Genomic DNA, 19174 nt, shown 5'->3' with positions numbered 1-19174 from the left:
TGGTTAAGGAAAAAAAAACAGAATATGTGGTGCTCTTCCTCCAGTAGCAGTGGAGAAGGTGGAAGACAGATAAGTCGGTATGGGAACGGGAAGGTAATTGTAGCGACTTGCCACCAGACTGCATTTTATATGCTACTAGACGACTCGTGGAACCGTTGGGTCCCGTTGTTACTAAAGGTTCTTTAGTAACTTGTCAGTTTCTTTGTTGAACTAAATTAAGGTGCATGTTGCAATCAAAAGCGCTTGAACAATTGGTTGGGCAGAAAGCAGCCAAAACGGTACACGTTAGCGCAACAATTTGAACAAAACACGACCCGTTGGGTTCCCGTTGTGACAGCGGTTGATGAAAAAAAAGACACACAATTTTAACATTATTGAGTGGTCAAACTTTAACTTGAAGAAAATTTGAGCATTTATCTCAGGAGTCATCGTTCAACGAAGCACGCGTTTAATGACAACATTGAAGATGGAAGTATTAGATCAAAATGGCGATGTTTATTTTATGGGGCATGTGTCCGAAATAGTAAAAACGGTACCCGATAGCGCAACAATTTGAACAAAACTTGATACTGCACAGCGCAGGCGAATGGTGAGTAAGGTGCCCCTAAAATTGTTGCGCTATTGTGTACCGTTTTGGCTGTATTTCGGGAACATATGTGTATGGAAAGGGGAGAGGGAGCCACTCACCCCGGCCCCGGGAGGCCATCGCGGTGGCAAGCAGCGGGAGAGCGGCCACAAGGCGCTGCCCCATGTTCGTCCTGCCGGCGGCCATCTTCTTTGACCTTCTCCCTGCCGCCGCGCTGCACCACAGGAGGAAGGTCAGGCGCAGGGCACGCCGGGACGGGTGCCAGTCCTCACGGCGCTACTGCGGCCGCCGGGCCCTGCAACTTTCACATCCACTACCTACACACCAGGGGCAATTTTACACAGGTCCAACTAACCTACAAACCCATGCGTCTTTGGGATGTGTGTGGAAACCAAGTCACCCGGAGGAAACCCATGCAGTCACAGGGAAAATATACGTATCTGTTTACGTATCTGTTATGGTGGTGCAAGAAAGAATTTAATTGTTCCGCTTCGGGACATATGACAATGAAACACTCCTGACTCTTGGCTCTTGACAGTACACGAGGTCAGGATCGAACCCTGGTCTCTGGCACTGCGAGGCAGCAGCTCTATCAGCTGTATCACTCTGCTACCCTAATTCTTAACTTGCTTACTTTGAAAAACTATCCAACCCACTCTCCAGATAGACATAGAGTGCTAGAATAACTCAGCAGGTCAGGCAGCATCTCTGGAGAACATGGATAGGAGACATTTCGGGTCGGGACCATTCTTCAGACTGAGAGTCAGGGTAGAGGGAAACGAGAAGTAACAGAACAAATCAGAGCCGGCACTGATAACTCAGGAAAGGTGGAGCACTGATTTTCTTTAATTCTCTAGATTTTCAATGCATCTTGGCACAAGATGATCATAGCAGCAGGGTTGGACTTTGTTTAACTTTCAGACATTTTCCTTTATTTATCTGCTCCAAGCATTTTAGCGAGATTTGATGAATATGGTATTATATTGGCAAATTAAGGAAGATTCTAATTACAATTTAAAAAAAACATGCACCAAATTGCAGCTGCATCTGCACATTGTCCATGGAGGGTAAAATGTTCTGAGACTCACACTGTATAGTTTCATGGGGTAGACATAAATATGTTCTGTGACAGTCGTCGGCCATATGATCTTCTGCCAAGGACAATGAGGAAAGTTTATTTATAAATACATCACCCGAACAAATGTAACTGTGCTTGAATCTTCTTCAATCATCAGGAATAAAGTTCATGCCAGTGGAGGATTTAATGCAATATTATTGCAGCTGTTGATGTGATCATTCTTCATGGGATTTGGACGATGACTGTCATTTTGGACTTGACCCATGTTGCCCATGTGTGAATTTTGAACTTCTAACTTTTCTTTAAAGTTAAAGCCTATAAAGTTAAATCTGACAGTTTATCACAATAAACCAACAGCTCAAAAGATTCAAAGACATCGCAATGGTATTTCAAAAGGCATTTGCACAGGGTCAGTACACCATGTACAATCTCAGCATTGGCAGGTCATGTTGAGAAGGTTTCTTGCATCATCCAAGGGTCAGGCTCCTTCACATGAATGTGACTGCAGAGTTGTTGAAGCAGACACTGGCTTATTTCTCAGTAATGGAAAGTGAGTTTCCTGACCCCCCAAAAAACGGATTAACAATGCTCCAAGGGGAAGCATGATGGCACAGCAGTAGAGTTGCTGCCTTACAACACCAAGGACCCCGGTTCGATTCTGATAACGGGTGCAGTCTGTGCAGAGTTTGTATGTTCTCCCTGTGATCACGTGGGCTTTCTCCAGAAGCTCCAGTTTCTACCCACACTCCAAAGGCATACAGGTTTGTAGGTTAATTGACCGGTAAAATTGTAAATTGTCCCTAGTGTGTAGGATAGTGCTAGTGTGTGGAGATCACTGTTTGGCATGGACTCGGTGGGCCGAAGAGCCTGTTTCTGTGCTGTCTCTAAAGTCTAAATAATAATGTAATCCCTTGGTCAACCTATCATGAGCTTACATAGGTTATTAATCTAAACCTTTTTCTGTCCCTGCCGAGAAGTCAGTGACTAATTTTTAACCCTGTTTCTCAGTCACAGATACTGCCTGATCAGCTGTGTATTCTAGTATTTTAATTATTCCACTTTGTTATTGAAACATTTCTTGTCTCCTCACATACATTGCTGTTTCACTCTTTAACGTAATGTGCAATGAAATGCGGTTCGAAGCCTGTGGTGTAGTAGCATACTTGGCCATGTTAAATTAGTTTGTCACTCCCCAGGTGGTACATTCCCCTGTCAGATGTTTCAAGGGCAACAGCCATCTTGGGTTTCAAGTGGCATCGAACAGCTTCAAGCTATCTTGCACTAACTATTAATAGGACTTTTTTCTTGTTCAGCTTAAAACATTGGTTAATTAAAACTCGACAGTATGTTATGTTATTTTCTTGCCTGCTTGCTCCATTCTAAATGTTATGACATCTTATAATGAAAATGCTTTGGTGAATTTAATGTTTAATAATATCGACATGTTTAAATCAAGTCTGATCCACCAATGAATAAAATTAAAATGTTGGTGTGCGGCCTCTTATAAGTTGATAACAAGGTATGTTGTGTTGGGCCATACTTCAGGGGCAATATAGAGTTTTCATCAAGACACGGTTTTAAAGGGGGGATTGTGTTTAGTAAAAAATATATATATTCTGAGGGTTAAAAAAAAGAAGCAAAACACGGGAAAATCTGCATGTGACACGTGTGGATGTTAATGTTCTGTTGAGTTTTTAAATAAATATTAATTCTGCTTTTCTCTCTCATTTTTGCAGGACCTGGTTCCATGCGAGACTCAGGCACTGGATTAGCAGGTGTTGCCATCTCACTGTGGTTGCTAGTCGCAACTCTAGTTTGTCTAATTTACAAATGTTAATAATATGAAAACTGACCACAAGGAAAGAGGAGATTATTTGTATTTCAACTTGGTGCATGACACCGCACAAAAGTATTGCTAGAAAAGCTTTTAGAATAGAAAAAAAACGGTCAAGGGTGTATTAGATACAAAATGATCAACATTTGCTCATGAGTTTCAAATATTGTGTAAAAAAGTTTTTTCTCCTCTGCCATTTTTGCTAATGTTTACATTCGCACAGATCTAACCCTTTGTTTTGGGTCTGAATGATAACATATAATTAGTGCAAAACACAGCCCTGTATTTGTTGGTGCCAAGTGACCCATTCACTATATTAAGATTATATATTACTGGAATAATATTGGGGGTGATGTGTGAAGCAAGCTTATCATTAAATGTACTGATTATATATTAATGAATCATCCACAATATTTAGGCACGGGCACGGATGTGCAGCAGACTGGTTCAAAGGGTAAATATGCGATGAAGTTAATCTATTTGATCAAAAAGGAAAAGGAACGTCATTTTGGATCACCCTTCCCTCCCCCCCCCCCCCCCCCCCCCGCACACTTCAATAATGTGCTAAACCTAGTTTTTATAAAAAGCTTATGGAACACTTTCTTTCAAACAATTGGTAGTAGTGATAAATAACAGTCTGCAGCATCTAACTTTTGTTTTTAAAAAGCAGACATCTACCTACCATTTTCAAGAAATCTGTCACCAATTAGAGAATAACTTGTTGGAAAAATATTTTTTTTTTTTAGTTCTCTTGATTGCTGTTGGGGAAATATCCATTTGGTCATGAGTTTTCATCTAGAGATCTCAACCAAGATGATAATAAAGGGTGTTGTTTTAGTTTATTGCAACACTGACTGAATTACCCCATCACACAGTTATAATGAAGATAAAAGGATTTGCAAAGTACAAATTATGTATTACAACTTGCAGGGGTTCAGGAATTGATCTGTCTCATTAATGCATCATGATGCCTCAGACACCAATCAGGGTGTTTTTTTTTTCTTTTGATCCACAGTACTAAATGGATTACAAGTTCAATTAATTTATTTAAAATATTTAAAAAATAGCCTATAAAACTTGCCCTTATAAAAAAAACTTGGACTATTTTTAAAATAGGTTGTCTGTTTTTATTTAAATACCCAAACACGACTAAAAGAAAATCAAAGTGGCCATGTCCTTCGAAAGGGTCCTATCAGAAGACTATAGAAGGCTTTGAAGAGAAAATGTAGAGAGACTAAATCAAATCTGAACGAGTGTTTTGTGGGCATTGGTCTGAACTTTGCGGACAGAGGAAGTGAGACATCACTTGTCATGCACCCTCTGCTTGTTAAGCTTTAGGTGTAACATACTGATTTTGAATGTCATGCACACGAGTCAATAACTCACATCTAACAAGAATCTCTCGTACTCACTGCAGCCCAGAGCATGCATGTCAGTCCAAATTCATAGACAGGTGACGTATACCTGGAACATCCACAGGGCATCAGTTGAATAGGTCAGAATAGTTGCTTATCTTTAAAGAGATATAAAGCAAGGATGCATTTCTGATGCTAAAAATGTGGGGTTTTTTTCATTTATGTCAGTGTATATACGAGATGGTGCCCATGTGGGGCTATGCCTATGTTGCTAGCTTACAACCAACCATACTAGGTTTTTCTTGTGGCAGCTATTTGCTCTGCACATGAGAGATGGTTTGGGAGCAGTAGTAGCATTTTGTCCCATTTTAATAACTAATACACTTTTCAGTCCATAACATGTTGTGGTGCACTGTAACTTTTTTGAATTTCTCTGTATAATCAATATTTAGCATTGCAGTTCTAGAGATGGATGTTTTTAAGATTTAAAAAAGGTGGAAGAAAATAGACATTTCATTCCTAGTGCAAAAGTAATTATTTGCTGTGTTCAACAATAGATTTTACAGGAATATCACGAGGGTTTGGAAGAGACGTGTTTGAAATAAGATCAATATCATGTACAAATGGTGATCACAAAAATTCTGTATTAAAAGTTTGGCATTACAGCCATGGTTTATTGATCGAATGTAAATCTCTGGATGAAGGAGCAATCCAAACAGAAGTTACAGTATCCAACATTCATGAATGAGTATATTCCTCAAACAGTTAAATTTGTGGTCATGATCCGTAGTCACAACAAAACGGTGCAAAAAGCAACTTAAAACATTTTTTCTGCAAAGATTACCCAAAACTGGATGCAAATAACTTACAACATAACTGTAAAAAAATAGCAAAAAAATTAAAAATCGTGTGTAGCTCTAATTTGAATTCACGTTTTTAATGCTGTGATACGTTAAGTCTAATATTTTGCAAGTTTCTTGCTTTAACGGTTGGTACAGGATATGATTTTTTGTACAGCTTTCATTAAAGATGGGATTAGCATAAATACTCCACAGAAGCAACTTTACCACAGCTTTTTGCTTTAACAATTTTTTTTCTGTTTTCCTCATTGTCTCTGAGGAAAACGGTTGAGGCAGACATCCTCTCCCCGATGGGAGGACTCGACCATCAAACCTGTAGCTCAACCCCCCTCCCACCCTACCCCACCCATGCCCATTGGCGGGCTTCAGAATCATCCCAATGCTTCTATCATCGCTCACTAAGTGAAACGGCTTATTTCCATCTGTTAGATGCTGTTCCAGGAAAAGCAACCAGAAGGAATGGGATCCCTTGGATATGTACTTATAACGACTATATTATGACTCAGTTGTACAACTGCTTGGAGCTACCACATATATTCCGACATTACCACAACTTTACATGTAGTTTCTCCATTGTGCACATAATTCCATGCTGTTGCAGTACACCACAGTGATGCCAACTAGACTTTTGTTTTAAAGTTCTCTATTGCTGAAGGAAAAGAGTACTGAAATTGAAATAGGCTGCTAGTTCCCCTGTCTGGCTGTTTCATGGCAAGACTGAATTTCCGTTGGGTGTGGTTTAGAATGGTTGCCAATACACAACTCTCTTTATTCTCTGTAATAATGTCTGAGAGGATAGTATATTTAATGGCGGGGTCTTTTATTTATTGTATAACTATTCTAAGTTAAACAATAACTTTGGTATTCTAAGGCAGCAATGTCTTCTCGGCACCTATGAAACAGGTCAACGTCTAAAACAAAACAAACATTGTGACTGAAACAGAAATTTAAAAAAATAGAAGTGTTCAAATAGAATTATTACAATTATTAATGCTTTACTTTATTCCAGGACATATTGTTCAAAGGAAACTCCTTTCTCATTAAACTATGCATGAGAAAATATGTAACATTTATGCATTTCAATTATAATCTCTTCCTAAAATACATTTTCATGGCATTTTAAGGTCACTAAATCTTTTCTGCTGTCACCTGCACAATTAAAGGTGCAACAGTATCCAAATCAAAAAGCTGATGGATTTTATCTAGTCTCTTTGTCATTGCATTTGAATGGAGACAGAAAGGGCAGTTCCCAAAATCTTCAATGTGTTTTTTCACACGAGAGGATGGTGTGCATCTGGAACGAGCTGCCAGAAGTAGTCAAGCCAACATTTAAAATACATTGGGCAGGTACATGGATAGAAAAGGTTTAGAGGGCTTTGGGCCAAATGCCGGGCAAATGGGACAAGCTTAGATGGGGCATCTTGGTTGGCATGTGGAAGTTTCCGTGCTTGTGTCTCCATGAGTCAATGTAAAAAAAAGTGTTATCAACATAAAAGACTGGGGAACTTAAAAGAAAAAATGTAGGTATGATGAGCTCCAAATCAAAGGGATCTCTGAGATACGAAGGGCAGTAATCTTGGTCATTTATCCACCAAAATCCCCAGATGATAATTAAATCCAAAGCCTAACATTTTTGTAAGAAGAGTTTCCATTCTTCTCCCATCTTGTGCACAAAATATTAATGAAGTTACTGAATTAAGTGCTTTAATATCTATTCTCAAAAAATACGCCACGATGAAGAATTTGGTTCTTTAGTTAAGTTGTGGTAATGTTGTTTCTGGTGGTCAGCTATCCCACGACGCTCTGCTTGAACTGTGGAGTCTCTGTAAAGTTTTGTGATTGAAGGATTGTATTGTAAATATTTCTGTGCAACAAGGAATAAGCAGGCCTGTAAAATGCAGAAAAGCTATTTGAAGCATGTCATGGCTGATTGAATCCTGCTAATGTCACATGTTGAGGAATTTCAGTAAGGCTGGCAGGGATGGGTCATTTCTCAAAACTTAACTCTTAACTTTCCAACCCTACCACAGAAAAAAAGTTACGCTTATCTGACTGCTTCACAAATGGGGATAATATCCCAAACAAATATAATTTTAGAGTAACTCAGCGGGACATGGGTGACGTTTCGGGTCGAGACCCTTCTTCAGACAGATCAGTCTGAAGAAGGGCCTCGACCCAAAACGTTACCAATTCCTTCGCTCCAGAGATGCTGCCTGTCCCGCTGAGTTACTCCAGCATTTTGTGCCTATCTTCGGTTTCTTCATACACAAATATAATTTTGGATTGAATTGTGTTCCTTTCAAGTTCCTTTTCATGCGAAACACAGCCACAGTACCAAAGACCGCTGCGATTAGATTATCTATTCCCCAATATAATAAAAAAGATCCAATTTTTTGCTACTAACAAATATAATAAGGCAGGGAATTATGGGACAGGATTTACTGGAATAATTCTTAGCGCAACTATTTTACTTTGAGAAGGAATGTTTTTTTTCTGATCGGTGAGATGTTTTAGTTCAGCAGATTCACAATTAAGGCTGACATTTTTCAAAATGAGGGTCACTCATAGTGTAAAAGTTGAGACCAAGAACACTACTTTGCATCTAATTGCAGTACTACGAATCCCGAAGAAGGAGACTCGATAATTTGGTGCAAATGATCAACATTGCCATCGCAAGACCCAGGTAGCGATGTTCTATTCAGCTGCTTATGTCACAGGCTACACTAGTTAAAGAGACTGCCAGGTCTCATTGTGTGCTGCCCCTAATCTCAATAACTATCACATACAGTACTGCTGAGTTAATGGAACGGATTTGTGATAATAACACAAAACTAATTTACAGTATAAGCATGTTATCGGCTACTGGTGGCATCACATGGTTGTTTTACAGGGTAATATTGGAGAGGTCAGCTCCATTTTCTCCCCTCCCTCGTTACCACGTACATTGTGAAGTGTTATATTGTTTCACAAATATATCCCTTACACATTGGTTCCGTGCGATTAACATTATCATTTCAATTCTGGAGAGCCAGATCATAACGCAGCAGTGAACTGAGAGGGATAGTAGAAATCATCAGAGTTTCCTAGATCAATACGACAGAAAGCAGTCCGATCCACAGATCTGGGAAGATTAGTTAGTGACACACTGGTGCAGCGGTAGAGTTGCTGCCTTATAGCTCCAGGGACCCGGGTTGGATCCTGACTAAACAGTGCTATCTGTACGGAGTTTGTACATTCTTCCTGTGACCACATGGGTTTTCTCCAAGTGCTTTGGTTTCCTCCCACACTCCAAAGACATGCAGGCTTATAGGTTAATTGGCTTTGGTAAGTTGTACAATTGTCCCTAGCGTGTGTAGGTTAGTGTACAGGGATCGCTGGTCGGTGCGGTTAAGAGCCTGTTTCCGCACTGTATCTCTGAAGTCTAAAGTCTAAATCTGAATAAATGAATGAGGGCAGAGGTTAATTGGCTTCGGTAAAAAAATGTAAAATGTCCCCAGCGAGTGCTAGTTTACAGGGATCGCTGTTTCGTGCGGACTCGGTGGACCGAAGGGCCTGTTTTCATGCTGTATCACTAAACTAAACTAAACTAAAAGTACAATTCCTCTCTGCCTTGAGGGCTAATCACAGTATAAATTTGTGCTTTAGTTAACGTACCTCAGCCCACCCCTTGCTCACTTCACCTTGCGGTACTGCTGTCAAGTTTACTCAGTATCCCGTCAATCATCAGGCGCACTTGCTTGCAAGAAGTTTAGCTATAAACAGAACTAGTCTTAATTTGCCAGCGATAGACACAAACTGCTGGAGATATTCAGCAGGTAAGTCAGCATCTCTGAAGAAAATGGACAGGTGACGTTTTGGGTCGAGACCCTTCTTCAGACTGATTGTAGTAGGGAGAGTGGGGGAAAAAAACCAGGACAAATCAGGACTAGCGATAGCTATAATCAGCCAAGGAGGTTCCATGATAGGCCAAATTTCAGATAGAGACAGGTGTGAGGCCAAGAAGGATTCATCATTGCAAACTGTGGAGCTGGTTAACGGGCTAATAGTGGAGGAAGCGAGGGGCAGGGGAGAGTGGGGGGGGGGGGGTGGAGAGGCAGGTGTTTGCAGAAGTGATCAGTAATTGAAGAATTCAATGTTCACCCTAAAATTGGAAACATTTTGAGTCTATGGTGTAAACGTAGGTTTACTAGGTTAATTCCCGGAATGGCGGGACTGTAATATGTTGAAAGACTGGAGCGACTAGGCTTGTATACATTGGAATTTAGAAGGATGAGAGGAGATCTTATCGAAAGGTATAAGATTATTAAGGGGTTGGACACGTTAGAGGCAGGAAACATGTTCCCAATGTTGGGTGAGTCCAGAACAAGGGGCCACCGTTTAAGAATAAGGGGTAGGCCATTTAGAACTGAGATGAAGAAAAACTTTTTCAGTCAGAGAGTTGTGAATCTGTGGAATTCTCTGCCTCAGAAGGCAGTGGAGGCCAATTTTCTGAATGCATTCAAGAGAGAGCTAGATAGAGCTCTTAAGGATAGCGGAGTCAGGGGGTATGGGGAGAAGGCAGGATGAGGGAACTGATTGAGAATGATCAGCCATGGTCACATTGAATGGCGGTGCTGGCTCGAAGGGCCGAATGGCCTCCTCCTTCACCTATTGTCTATTGTCTATTATCTATTGTCTATCATCTGCGGTAGCTTTTACTGTTGTATTTGCCAGTAATGTTTCAAGACTCCTTATCAACAACAGGTAACAACAATTGAAGAAAGAGTAGGAGTTGGTCATACAACCCTTTCTCTCTATTCTGCCATAGAAGAGCATCCTGGCTAATCTAATCACTGACCCCGTTTTCTATCTCCCACCCGAAGGACAACGCTCCTCTGGATAAATCATGTGTGATTCGGATTTCACAAGTCTGAGGAAGAACGTTTCAATGTTTTCCTGAGTGAAATTACTTGCCTTAAATCTTAAATGGGCATTTCTGCACCATAAATTGTCAAGAAATGTGGGTACATTTCTGTTAAAAAGGGTATGTTATGTGTTTGGGGGATGCACAGATTGGCCGCAGGCACCTTTCTAGAGACCTCAGAAATTACATTTTTGTCTTTTAAAGTGAGCCATTGGAAATCGTTTTTGAACAGCTCAATTTTAAACAACAGCCCTTCAATGCTCCTCAAAGGATTCAGTGGAATAAGCAAACTCAAAAAATCCCTCCATTCATTTGCAATATTGTGCAAAGTATGTACGCTTAGATAAATAACTCAAATGGCGTGCCACAGGATTTAAAATTTTGTTGATTGGATTTGTCAAGAAACAATGTATTATGGTATAATTTGCCTCAAGTTTCACAACACTCAAAGTGTAACCATTCAAGAAGACAAGCGTGGCTGGCACTGGCCAATTGTGATCACAATGTACCCTCTAGGAAAAGCCTTATATTTGCTGCTTTTGTGCCTTACATTTTTACCATATCCCACATTTTTTTAACCATGGATTTAAAACAAAGAGAAGCTACATTCTCAATTCAATTTTCATGACATTTCTCCCTTATTTTGTAATTCATGTTAAGGAGGAATAAGAAGTGAATTAAATATAATGAACCCAACGCAATCAATGGAATCGAAATCTCTGATTAAATCACGCAGATCTGGTAAAAAGCTTACTTCAAATAACACAATGAGCCTTGAGCAAAGGTGAATCTATCCACATCATTTCCCTCACCACTGCAATGAATGTCTTTTCAAACTTTCCCACTTAATTATCCAAAGGGATGGCGAAGGCTGCTGAACCAAAACCTAGTTACTGCCTCTGTCCTTTTCTGAAAGCCGCACAATCTCTCTGAAGGCTATCAACGCCAGTTGGCTGTGGACTCTTAACTTCCTCACACACAATGTAGGGATAACACACGCATATGTGATGCATACACATCCTAATCAGAGATGCAAAATGCATCTTAAAGCTCCAAAGCATGGTGATGACAGTGGAGCTGGGGGTTTACCAACTAGTAACGTAGTTAGATGCAGATCGGGCCACAGAAAAATGTGGATTAGTACATGGAGGAACAGGAACTAACAATGACAATGTTATGACATGACAATCAAGTAATCAAATCTGGTGAATGCTACTTTTGTGTACAATTTTCACATAAAAAAATTAATGGAAAAAAAAGATCCATTCAATTTTGAGGGATTGTTGCCTAACACAGCCAAAGCAAGGCTTAGTGCCCCAAATGAAATCCCTAAAATGCAATGCATTGTAACAAGGAGAACAATTCAACATAATATTATCTTTTTGAACTTCCATTGTTTATGAACCTTTGATTTGTCCACAATTTGAAAACCAGATACAAACCTAATTGGGCATAGTTGGGATTTATTTACCTGCCCATGAAATTAAAAAAATAAGGTGACTACATTTTCATATATCAGATATTTTACTCCTCATTCAGTTGACACTATGTTGAAAATGAACAATGGATGTTTACATTCTTGAAAAACTTTTTCCTATCTGATTTTTCCCTAGAATCCATATTACTGCTAAACACACTCTGTAGCTATGTCGGTACTCTCTCTGAAATTTGTTTCATTGGTTTTCAGGATGTCCTCTTTCAGAGGCTTTTGCAAAGCAGGATGACTATAAACAAATAGAAGCCAGAAGGCGGAGTAAAAAATGACAAAATGAACCTGATTATTGCTTGCCCCTTTGCATCTCTTTCACACCTGTGCCCTACACTTGCAATGTACTTGAGACCAATTGAAATCAGTACAGGACGCAAAGCAGATTCTTCACCATCATTTACAATAGTGGAATTTAAAAAAATTGGGGATTTGTCTTAAATTAGAGATCCAAGCTGAAGCCTAGTCAAGGTCCGGAAAATATTATAAACCTAATCACTTCTATTGAACGGAGATGATCTGCAAAATGTCAGGAATTTTCACGTCTAAATAAAAACATGATTTGAAGATGTAAATAATTTTGTTAAAATGATAAAGAGGCTGGAGTCCAAGGACACAGTTATTGAATGCTCTACAATGGTCCAGTTATCTTTCAGGAATTATCATCCCGCCGTAGCTGATCCAATAACTAAAGATTTTCAGCATAACATAACTCTTCCATTGGTTGTTGTGAATGCAATATATGAACGCGTCAATGTGCCATCCTAATTGATCCTGTCTTTTTGCCTTGCCCCTTGGTCAAAGGGAACTTGGTGAACCCATTCCAGCAGAATTGACATTAAAAACAACCACACGCCCATTTTAGACGCACTCCCGCGACAAATGCACACACTCGCTTAAGTAAACTCTGGCTACAGGCTCTGGTTCATGATGTGCTTAATTTTATTCTAAACAATGAGAAAAACAAGCTCATTGCTGTTTTACCCAATTCCTGCCAAACTTACTCCTTGCTCTATGTTGCTGTGACCCACTCTGTACTGCTGCACCACTTGTAAAATTGTGTTGATGAATCCAATGTATATTTTGTGTGTGATTACAAACATATTCCAGTGAGTGGATTTTTCTACTTTTACTGCTTTCCACTAGCTTGTGTTGCTTTGGATTTGCTAACATGAATAAAACCTGTTTTAAGTGAAAGTGACTGCCTCGTTTTATTTTAAAACCAGCAACACGCTGTGTTTGTATCAAGTGTACACCATGATATAAACTTACTGTCAGAAGGTGCTTGAGGAATAATCTGAGCTCACTGTAAATCACAATAAGGAATTTGCTCTTTTGCAAGGAACTTTTTTGCCAAAGGAATAAATTATTTCTGACGAATAAAATTGTCATAGAGTCATACAGTGTGGAACCAGGGTCTTTAGCCCAACTTCCCCACACCAACCAATATTAGTCCCAATTGCCTGTGTTTGGCCCATATCCCTCTAAACCTATCTTATCCATGTACCTGTCTAAATGTTTCTTAAACGTTGCAATAGCACCTGCCTTAACTACCTCCTCCAGCAGCTCTATGCATACACCCACCACCCATTGAATAAAAATGTTACCCCTCAGGTTCCTATTAAATCTTTCTCCCCTCCCCTTAAACCTATGTCGGCACGGTAGCGCAGCGGTACAGTTGCTGCTTTACAGCGAATGCAGCGCCGGAGACTCAGGTTCGATCCTGACTACGGGTGCTGTACTGTAAGAAGTTTGTACGTTCTCCCCGTGACCTGTGTGGGTTTCCTCCCACACTCCAAAGACGTACAGGTATGTAGGTTAATTGACTGGGTAAATGTAAAAATTGTCCCTAGTGTGTAGGATAGTGTTAGTGTGCGGGGATCGCTGGGCGGCGCGGACTTGGTGGGCCGAAAAGGCCTGTTTCCACGCTGTATCTGAAATATGAAATAAAAAAATATGTCCTTTGGTTTTTGATTCCCCTACTCAGGGCAAGAGTCTCTGTGCATTTACTCGATCTATTCCTCTCATGATTTTGCACACATCTATAAGATCACCCCTCATTCTCCTGTGCTCCAGGGAATAGAGTCCTAGCCTGCTCAATCCCTCGAGTCCTGGCAACATCTTCGTAAATCTTTTCCTCACCCTTTCCAACTTGACAACAGCTTGACAGCAATTGTGAATAAGTGCTCTTTTTGATAAACAAAAAGCTGCCGGTACATATATCAAATTGAAAATTAAGCTAGATTTATCTTTATATTACATAAAATGGTGGGGACACTTTAACATGGAATATAATAACTGAACTAAATCTAAACAAATAAATGTTCTAATTCATTCACTTATGTTATCCATTAGCTAAGTGTGATTAATAAACATACGTGTCACGTTTAAGATGCCTGTACACCATACTATAACGTGACATCATTAAAAAAAGGATTGGCATAAGTGGTCTTTGAAACATCGTAAAATGGACATTGCTTTTAAAATAAAATAAATAAATGATGCTAATTGATAGGAATTACATTCAGGGCAGAGTGTATTAATTTGGGTGTAAGCATTATAGTTTATCTAACAGTGACCTATCTCAGAGAGGAAGGTTGAGTATCATCAGTGCATTGCCATATGCCTCAGACACTAAATTGCTGCCTTTCTTATAAATATTTAACCACAAATCTATAGTGAGGGTTTGGGAACTACACGATAAAAACAAAAATCAAATATTGTTAAATTCTCAGCATTCATGGAGCATTGCTAACTGTGGCGAGCAACGCAAAGAGGCTTTAGTTGGTTGGTAAAAAAAATATCCATAATGAAGGAAAGGTACACTTCTAGAAAAATAATGAAAGTAGTGAACAATACCTTGATGGCAAGGAACACAAAGCTTACTCCAGATATAGCTGGATGACTGAGGACAACCAAGCAGTATGAATGTTGATCTCTCTAATTTCAAGCAACTCCTGAATTCCCCCCCTCCGTTCTCTAACCCCCACCCCCCTCACCCACGCTAGTCATCCTACCAGTTCCACTGTTCACATCCTTGTATCCCTCTTGTTATCACATCTTCCCCGGCCAACAATGGGCCATTATGGATTCCACCCTTCCTGAGTTCATTTGTTGCTGGCCCTGATTTGTTCTGGCATTTTCTCGCCTCCAGTTCCTCCTCCCCTTCCACCTATTTCTTTCAGTCTGAAGAAGAGTTCCGACCCGAAAAGTCACCTCTTCCTTTTCTCCAGAGATGCTGCCTGACCCGTTGAGTTACTCCAGCATTTCGTGTCTATGACTGGTACAGGTTATAAAGATGCAGGACTGTGATGAAAACTGAAATGTACACCAGAGGATGTATAGTATATATACAGCATGTACATATGTGTATATAGAGTATAGTGTACACTATATCTAGCTGAACAAATCACATGAATTACATAGGAACAATGGAAGAAATACATCACATCGATGGACTTTAAAGGGATCAGGCCAAGGTGGCTTAGAACTAAAGGTTAGTAATCAATAAATAATATAAATCATTACATTTATAAATGATAAACAGGACTAAATCAGGTATTATGGTCATTTATTTCTACCAGACAAATTCCCTTGAAGAGAAATAGTAGAGCTCTCCAATTTTTTTTAAACAATATACAAAGGCTTTCAATAAGTATTAGGACCAACATGAGGCGATCACATAAAGTACAGGAACTGCATGGGAAATGAGTCAATATTTGTTCAGTGTTGGAGGGATATCAGTGAACTGGTGGTTTGCCAATGTGATGTCTCAATTCAAATATAAAGACAATGACAGTTCAATCTAACATTGGTAAGGGAAATTTCTGAAGCAATCTGACAAAGGAAAATTAATTGACATCTGGAAAAAGATATGATTAATAATTTGATGCAAGAATTAATTTGTTAAACGGAATTAGTTAATGGAGGGGCATTGACAGGACTATTGCAAGGTAGGAACAGAAATGTTTCAATTAGTCCCAAACCTGTTCCATCATTCCACTAAGAAATGGCAGTCGCTGGTTGAATTTAAGTTTAGTTTATTGTCACATGTACCAAGGTATAGTAAAAAGCTTTTGTTGCGTGTTAACCAGTCAGCAGAAAGACAATACGATTACAATCGAGCCATCCACTGTGTACAGATACAGGATAAAGGGAATAACGACAATAACGTTTAGTGCAAGATAAAGTCCAGTTAAACCCGATCAAAGATTGTCCGACGGTCACAAATGAGGTAGATAGTAGCTCAGGGCTGCTCTCTAGTTGTTGGTAGGATGGTTCAGTTGCCTGATAACAGCTGGGTAGAAACTGTCCCTGAATCTGGAGGTGTGTGTTTTTGCATCAAAGATTTATACCAAAGGTGCTGGAGTAACTCAGTGAGTCAGGCAACATCTCTGGAGGAAAGGGATGGATGAATGACATTTCGTGTCGAGACCTTTTTGCTGAAGAATTTGGCAAGAAGCACCCCTTAAAAATCAATACTGGCTTTCCATAAGCAACTGAAAATATTTAAGTTTGTCGTCTATCCTTAATGATGGTTTCAAGTTAATTTTAGCATTTAGGCTAAGTGATGCACTCTCAAATAACAAGGCCACAGCTCTCCCATCTAGAGAAATAGCTTCTGAAGCAAGAGAACTCTGAACAGTTATACAAAACACAAAGTGCTGGAGGAACTCAACAGGTCAGACAGCATCTGCAGAGGGAAATGAATAGGTGATGTTTTGAGTTGGGGCACTTCTTCAGATCGAAGGGCCCTAACCCGAAGCGTTACCTGTTCATACCCTCTAAAGACACTGCCTGACCTGTTGAGTTCGTCTAGCACTATGTATTTTGCCCAAGATTCCAGCATCTGCAGTCTCTTGAGTCTCTTGTTTATAGTTAGGCTTGCGTATTGTATCTGCTTGCTTCCGTTAAAGGGCTTGGGATCAAAAATACTTTTGTGCTAGCATTTCATTTGTTCCATTATTTTGCTTAACTCAGTTGTTGGCAAATCCCCATTCCTGAGCTATTGTATTTTCGCAGGGATACCTAACATGCTGATGCCAGTAGTGGAAATAAATGACACTTGAGGTTGAGAACTTTAATGTTTCTGTATATTTACATAGAAATCTCAGGTTTGCTTTCAAGCACTCATAAAATCTTTTGTTTTGTACACCCTTTAGTAGCCACCAAAATCTGTTTTTGTACACATTTTCTTTCCGTTTTCTGCTGTCCTTGAATCTCTGAGTCATTCACAGCTTTCCTCTTGGTAACCAGAACAGTTGGCCATTGGAGATAATGTTTTTGTTTTGTTAACTCAGCAGGTCAGGCAGCATCTCTGGAACAACTGTTGCAAATGATGCATTGCGATAGATTGCTTTCTATGGTGCATCTGCAGAAATTCATAAGAGTCATTGGAAGCATTGATGGTTTAATGGTTCTTTATTGTCACGTGTGCGCTGCTCAATTAAATTCTTTTTGCACAGCTCACACGTGCACGAGTCGCCACATTCTGGCACCATTTACAAAAAGTCCAAAGCCCGGTCCACGCGCCTGATGTACTGGAGCGGCTCCCGATCTAGGCAAGCCCCAGGCTACCGCAAGGCCTCCTCCGTTGACCTCAATGGGCTTGGCCCGCGAACCGACATCCCTCTCCTTGTCCTACCGCCTTTGTTCCCCCTTGGGCACCTCCTGCAGCCGACCTTGCAGGCGCTGGAGGCAATACCCCGCTCCCTCCCCCACTGAGCCACTCCTCACGTCCGTCATCGCTAGCGGCTCCCTCCTCCTCATCTCTCCGGTCTGCGGGGCCGAGCCCGGCGTATGTTAGTGTTGCAGGCGAAGCTATAATAACAGTAAAACAGAACTTTATTGTCATTCGGTATAAATACCGAACGAAATTTCAGCAGTCACAAGACACAGCAAAAAAGAAAAGAACACAGGACACACGACCCCAACACAAACATCCATCACGGTGACTCCAAACACCCCCTCACTGTGATGGAAGGCAACAAAACTTCCACTCTCTTCCCCCCCCGCGCACACGGACAGGCAGCTCGACCCCTACCGAGGCAACCGACACGCACAGCCCCCGCAAGGGGATGGAAGGCCCCGCGGCCGAGCCGCACCAGGCACTGAAACGTCCCGCGGCCGAGCCACGCCGGCGATGTTAAGTCCCGCAGCCGAGCCGCACCGGGCACTGAAACGTCCCGCAGCCGAGCCGCACCGGGCACTGAAACGTCCCGCAGCCGAGCCACACCAGGCACTGAAACGTCCCGCAGCCGAGCCGCGCCGGCGATATTAAGTCCAGCGGCCGAGCCGCACCGGGCACTGAAACGTCCCGCAGCCGAGCCGCACCGGGCACTGAAATGTCCCGCTGCCGAGCCGCGCCTGCGATGTTAAGTCCAGCGGCCGAGCCGCACCGGGCACTGAAACGTCCCGCAGCCGAGCCGCGCCGGCGATGTTAAGTCCCGCAGCCGAGCCGCACCAGGCGATGGAAGGCCCCGCGGCCGCGCCGGGCGCTGAACTGTTCCGCGGCCGAGCCGCACCGGGCGATGGAAGGCCCCGCAGCCGAGCCGTGCCGGCGATGTTAAGTCCAGCGGCTGAGCCGCACCGAGCACTGAACTGTCCCGCGGCAATACCGGGCACTGTTAGTTCCCGCGGCCGAGCCGCGCCGGCGATGTTAAGTCCAGCGGCCGAGCTGGAAGGCCCCGCGGGCGATGGAAGGCCACGCGGCCGAGCTGCGCCCCGGGGAAGAGACCCAATAAAAGAAAGGTTTCCCCCACCCCCCCCACACCCCCCCCCCACACCCACACCCCCCCCCCCCCACACATACACAGCCAAAAACAGAAACAAAAACCATCCCAACACCGACACACACAAAAAAAAAGACAAACAGACTGCCAGAGAGCCGCAGCCGTTAGGCGCAGCCACACATGACCGGAGCCACTAAATGGAAGTATGATGTCGGTGTCCTTGTTAACCAGATGTTCCAGGCACGAGTATAAGGCCAGGGAGACAACGTCTGCCAAGGACCTGTTGTGGCCATAGGAAAATTACAGTGGATCCATGGTATCTGGGAGGGTGGAGTTGTTGA

General features: G+C 41.6%; 1 protein-coding gene across 5 annotated transcripts in view; it reads left to right on the top strand.

Moving 5' to 3' along the window:
* The window catches only part of lsamp (limbic system associated membrane protein), a 1629956-nt gene extending 1616657 nt beyond the window's left edge, over positions 1-13299 (top strand). For all 5 annotated transcript variants that reach the window (XM_078409128.1, XM_078409131.1, XM_078409130.1 and 2 more), the window contains one exon: positions 3401-13299. In XM_078409128.1, coding sequence (XP_078265254.1) covers positions 3401-3501 — 101 coding nt within the window. In that variant the 3' untranslated portion in view covers positions 3502-13299. The remainder of the gene's footprint in view (positions 1-3400) is intronic.
* The last annotated feature ends 5875 nt before the right edge of the window (positions 13300-19174 follow it).

The sequence above is a fragment of the Rhinoraja longicauda genome, chromosome 12, assembly GCF_053455715.1.
Source record: "Rhinoraja longicauda isolate Sanriku21f chromosome 12, sRhiLon1.1, whole genome shotgun sequence".
NCBI lineage: Eukaryota > Metazoa > Chordata > Chondrichthyes > Rajiformes > Arhynchobatidae > Rhinoraja > Rhinoraja longicauda.
This window is presented reverse-complemented; position numbering and strand designations above follow the sequence as displayed.